This window comes from Octopus bimaculoides, chromosome 28 (genome assembly GCF_001194135.2).
Source record: "Octopus bimaculoides isolate UCB-OBI-ISO-001 chromosome 28, ASM119413v2, whole genome shotgun sequence".
NCBI classification, from domain to species: Eukaryota; Metazoa; Mollusca; class Cephalopoda; order Octopoda; family Octopodidae; genus Octopus; species Octopus bimaculoides.
Window position 1 is genome coordinate 16,831,625 of NC_069008.1, and position 3,965 is coordinate 16,835,589.

The window sequence follows — 3,965 nt, forward strand, 5'->3', positions numbered from 1 at the left end:
CATTGATTTAATTCTGCAAGAAACTATGAGAATTCATTAAAATACTTCCAGTAAAACAATTCAAATATATTTTGTTGTGTCTGGGGAGAGTCATTCTCTTTAAGCGCCTTATTTTAGAAAATTTTAGCAAAAATAAGGCACAGCAATGGCAAATCAAATGAAATAAAGTAGCTTGCTTACTAACCACATGGTTCTGGGTTCAGTCCCACTGCATGGTTTCTTGGACAAGTGTCTTCTACTATAACCTCAGTCCAACCAAAGCCTTGTGAGTGGATTTGGTAGACGGAAACTGAAAGAAGCCTGTTGTCACTAATATATATATATATATATATATATATATTAGTGTAGCCATCCGGTTCACCAGTCCTCAGTCAAATCGTCCAACCCATGCTAGCATGGAAAGTGGACGTTAACCGACGATGATGATGATATGTGTATGTGTGTCCCTACCCCCATCGCTTGACAACCAAAGTAGTTTGGCAGAAGAAACTGATAGAATAAGTACTAGGCTTACAAAGAGTAAGTCCTGGGGTTGATTTGTTTGACTAAAGGTGGTGCTCCAGCATGGCTGCAGTCAAATGACTGAAACAAGTAAAAGAATATAGTAAATGAGTGGAAACTAAGTCAGTGAGTGTGTTAATAAGGAAATAAAAGAGAAGACTCTCTCTTCCCAGACTCAATAAAATAGGCTTTAACACACGTAACCAATAAAGAAAAGACAAAACCAAATGCAAAAAGGAAATTGAAATGTAATTAAATAGCAGAAGCAAAATTAAAAACAATCAGAAGTAAATTCCGAGCCAAAGGGGGCACCCGGGATTGAACCGGGGACCTCTCGATCTGCAGTCGAATGCTCTCCCACTGAGCTATACCCCCAACTATCAAAAGATGCTGCTTTTAATATTTATATACATAACTATTAGCTTTAGTTTCGTAGCTTCGTTATAAATTATAAATGAAACAAATATTTTTATTTAACGAAATATTATTCATTATTTATTTAATTAGTGACTTTTCACACAAGCTAATAATATTTTTCTCCAGCAGTTTCCAAATTAATTATTTTCCTATAAAGCATTTTGCCATGGCAACCAGCGATGTTATTAATGGAAGCCGCTGACTGGCTGACGTCTCTATAACGAATGTTTCTAGTTTCCACTCGCTAAAACAACAAGGTAAGCTGGTTTCTTCTGAAATACACGAAAAAAAACCCACTATTTTGGTTATATATTTCTATTGTAGATCTCAGATTTCTGTATATTATCGAATGTTTCGTAATTTATAAGAATTTGATGCGTAAAAGTCATGTTGACGAAGTAAAAGTTTTTTTTATGGTTCTACAACGATTGTCTTCAATTAAACCTGGACACACACAAGCATATGTATGCATGTATGAATACACATGTATGTATGTGTGTGTGTGTGTGTGTGTGTGTATGTGTGTGTATGTATGTATGTATGTATGTATGTCATTGTTTTATTTTAAGATTTCTGGCCAATAGAGAAAGAGCCGGTTTCTAGCCTAGATCCAAGGTTCCTTCATTGGAATTTCAACATCAACAACAGGGTTTTTTTGTATGTACGTATGTATGTAAGTATGTATGTATGTATGTATGTGTGTGTGTATGTGTGTGTACATATGTATGTATGTACGTACGTATGTATGTACGTACGTATGTATGTATGTATGTATGTATGTACGTGCGTATGTATGTATGTATGTATGTACGTATGTATATATGTACGTACGTATGTATGTATGTACTCATATATGTATGTATATACGTACGTATATATGTATGTATGTATGTATGTATATGTGCAAATGTGTATGCTTTGTTTTATGTATGTATTCTCACGCATATAGCTACATATCTAGACATGCTCATATATATTTAACTGATAAACTTTTGGAAAGTTTTACAGATTTTTACAGTTCCACTGATGGATTGAATCTGTGGTCTTCAAATCAGCTTTCTCCTTTCTGTTTTTTTTTTCTGTATGTATGTGTGTATGTATGTATGTGTGCATGTTTGTATGTATGCATGCGTGTATGTATGTATGCGTGTGTATGTGTGTGTATGCTTGCGTGTATGTATGTAGGTGTGTGTGTGTGTGTAAGTATTTATGTCTGTGTATATATGTGTCTATGCATGCTTGTGTGTATGTTTGTATGTATATGTCTTTTATCTTTTACTTGTTTCAGTCATTAGACTGTGGCCATGCTGGGGCACTATATAAATATAGGATGAGCTTCTTTCAGTTTCTGTCTACCCAATACACACACAAGGTTTTGGTCAGCCCAGGGCAATAGTAGAAGACAATCACCCAAGGTGTTACAAAGTAGGACTGAACCCAGGACCATGTGGTTGGGAAGCAAGCTCTTTAAACGCATAGCTCCCATTGTACCTGTTTTCTATGTTTTTTTTTATGTTTTTCTAATTCCAGTATGTCTGATGGCCCCAAAGAGACCCATTCTCCTCTACAAAACAATGATGTACCAGAAGCAGAAAATGTTCCAGTATCCAATGATAACAACAACATGGAGACTGATGTACCAGATGTCCCAGATGTCCCAGATGTCCCAGATGTCCCAGATGTCCCAAATGTCCCAGATGTCACAGATGTCTCAGATGTCACAGATGTCCCAGCTGTACCAGATGTCCCAGATGTCCCAGCTGTCCCAGATGTCACAGATGTCCCAGCTGTACCAGATGTCCCAGCTGTACCAGATGTCCCAGATGTCCCAGCTGTCCCAGATGTCACAGATGTTACAGATGTCCAAACTGAAACAGATGCACCAACATCTAACAATAACATTGTGAGTGAGAGTGACCCACCGAATGAGGTACCAAATGTTACTGAAGCATCGACCAGCAACCAGGATATGAATAACAAGGTATCGAGCACTGTAGTGTCTGCAAAATCTGATAAGGTGACCATTATTTTTTGGCTTGTATTTTTGTTTGGGCATTGGTCAGCCCCTGATTGCTGATCAGACTGATAACACTGTGTAACAATTTTTGTTCTGGGGTAGCAACAGTTATTTCCTATTTGCTGGCCCCTAGAATCTATGAAAAATGGCTAATATTTCCTTCAAACTTTGCTTTTGTTACATCTATTCAAACCCCAAAGAATCTCTTTCTCAACACATGGCTATGATGCTCCCCAACTACTTCTGCTCATGATCAGAGATGCACATACTGTCAGCCACTAAGGGACATGCTCAAGTGGCTAATGTCAAGCAACTGACAAGCAAATCTGTGGTATTGAGCAGAATATTTGCTATAACGATATTTCTGCTTCAGCAACTCAGAACTGAATCTGTCTGAAATGCAATGGAAAATAGGTTGGTTTGAAAACATTGATGACCAGGTGACAAAAGCAAAGTGTGAAGGGGATAGTAGTCATTTCCTTTGGTTTCTAGATAGAAGTAGGAAATAAAACAAAAGACAAACAGCAAACAGGATTTTCTTCAAGTAATGCCTCAAGGAACTTATCATCAAACTCGACCGGACGTCCTGTTTGATCTTTGTCTTCAAGGCTGAAATCTGCACTTCTGAATTTTGCAAACCATCTTCTGCAAGTTCTTTCATTCAGGCATTTTTTCCTATAAACTGAGTGTATGTTTCGAGTCACTTCGGCTGCAGAGTTTCCTTTTTTGTGCTCATAGAGCATTATGTGCCTCAAATGTTCTTTGGATACTTCCATGTTAGAAAGGGTTTTAATCAAAGAAATTTTAATTCTATTATTCTGTAAAATAATATTTAATTAGTTTAAATGTACACAAATGCATAAAAATAATTTTTAATTCCATTAGACATTCTAAAATACTATTAAATTTCATTCAAGTTTCAAAAAGGTAAAATTGGACAGAACTTATGGGATGACCTGATACACACACACACACGCACACACACACACTGTCATCATCATCATCATCATCATCATTTAACGTCTGTTTT

The 3,965-nt window shown here is 36.7% G+C and overlaps 1 protein-coding gene and 1 non-coding gene across 2 annotated transcripts in view; one reads left to right on the forward strand and one right to left on the reverse strand.

The window, feature by feature from the left end:
* Positions 1 to 804: 804 nt before the first annotated feature.
* Positions 805 to 876, reverse strand: Trnac-gca (transfer RNA cysteine (anticodon GCA)). The gene has a single exon. It is a non-coding gene; the product is annotated as a tRNA-Cys (tRNA).
* Positions 877 to 1,085: 209 nt separating this feature from the next.
* Positions 1,086 to 3,965, forward strand: part of LOC106878052 (dynein axonemal intermediate chain 3) — a 26,930-nt gene continuing 24,050 nt past the window's right edge. The window contains exons 1-2 of the mRNA XM_052977504.1: positions 1,086 to 1,175; positions 2,449 to 2,935. Of these exons, the coding sequence (XP_052833464.1) occupies positions 2,450 to 2,935 (486 nt within the window). The 5' untranslated portion in view covers positions 1,086 to 1,175; position 2,449. The remainder of the gene's footprint in view (positions 1,176 to 2,448; positions 2,936 to 3,965) is intronic.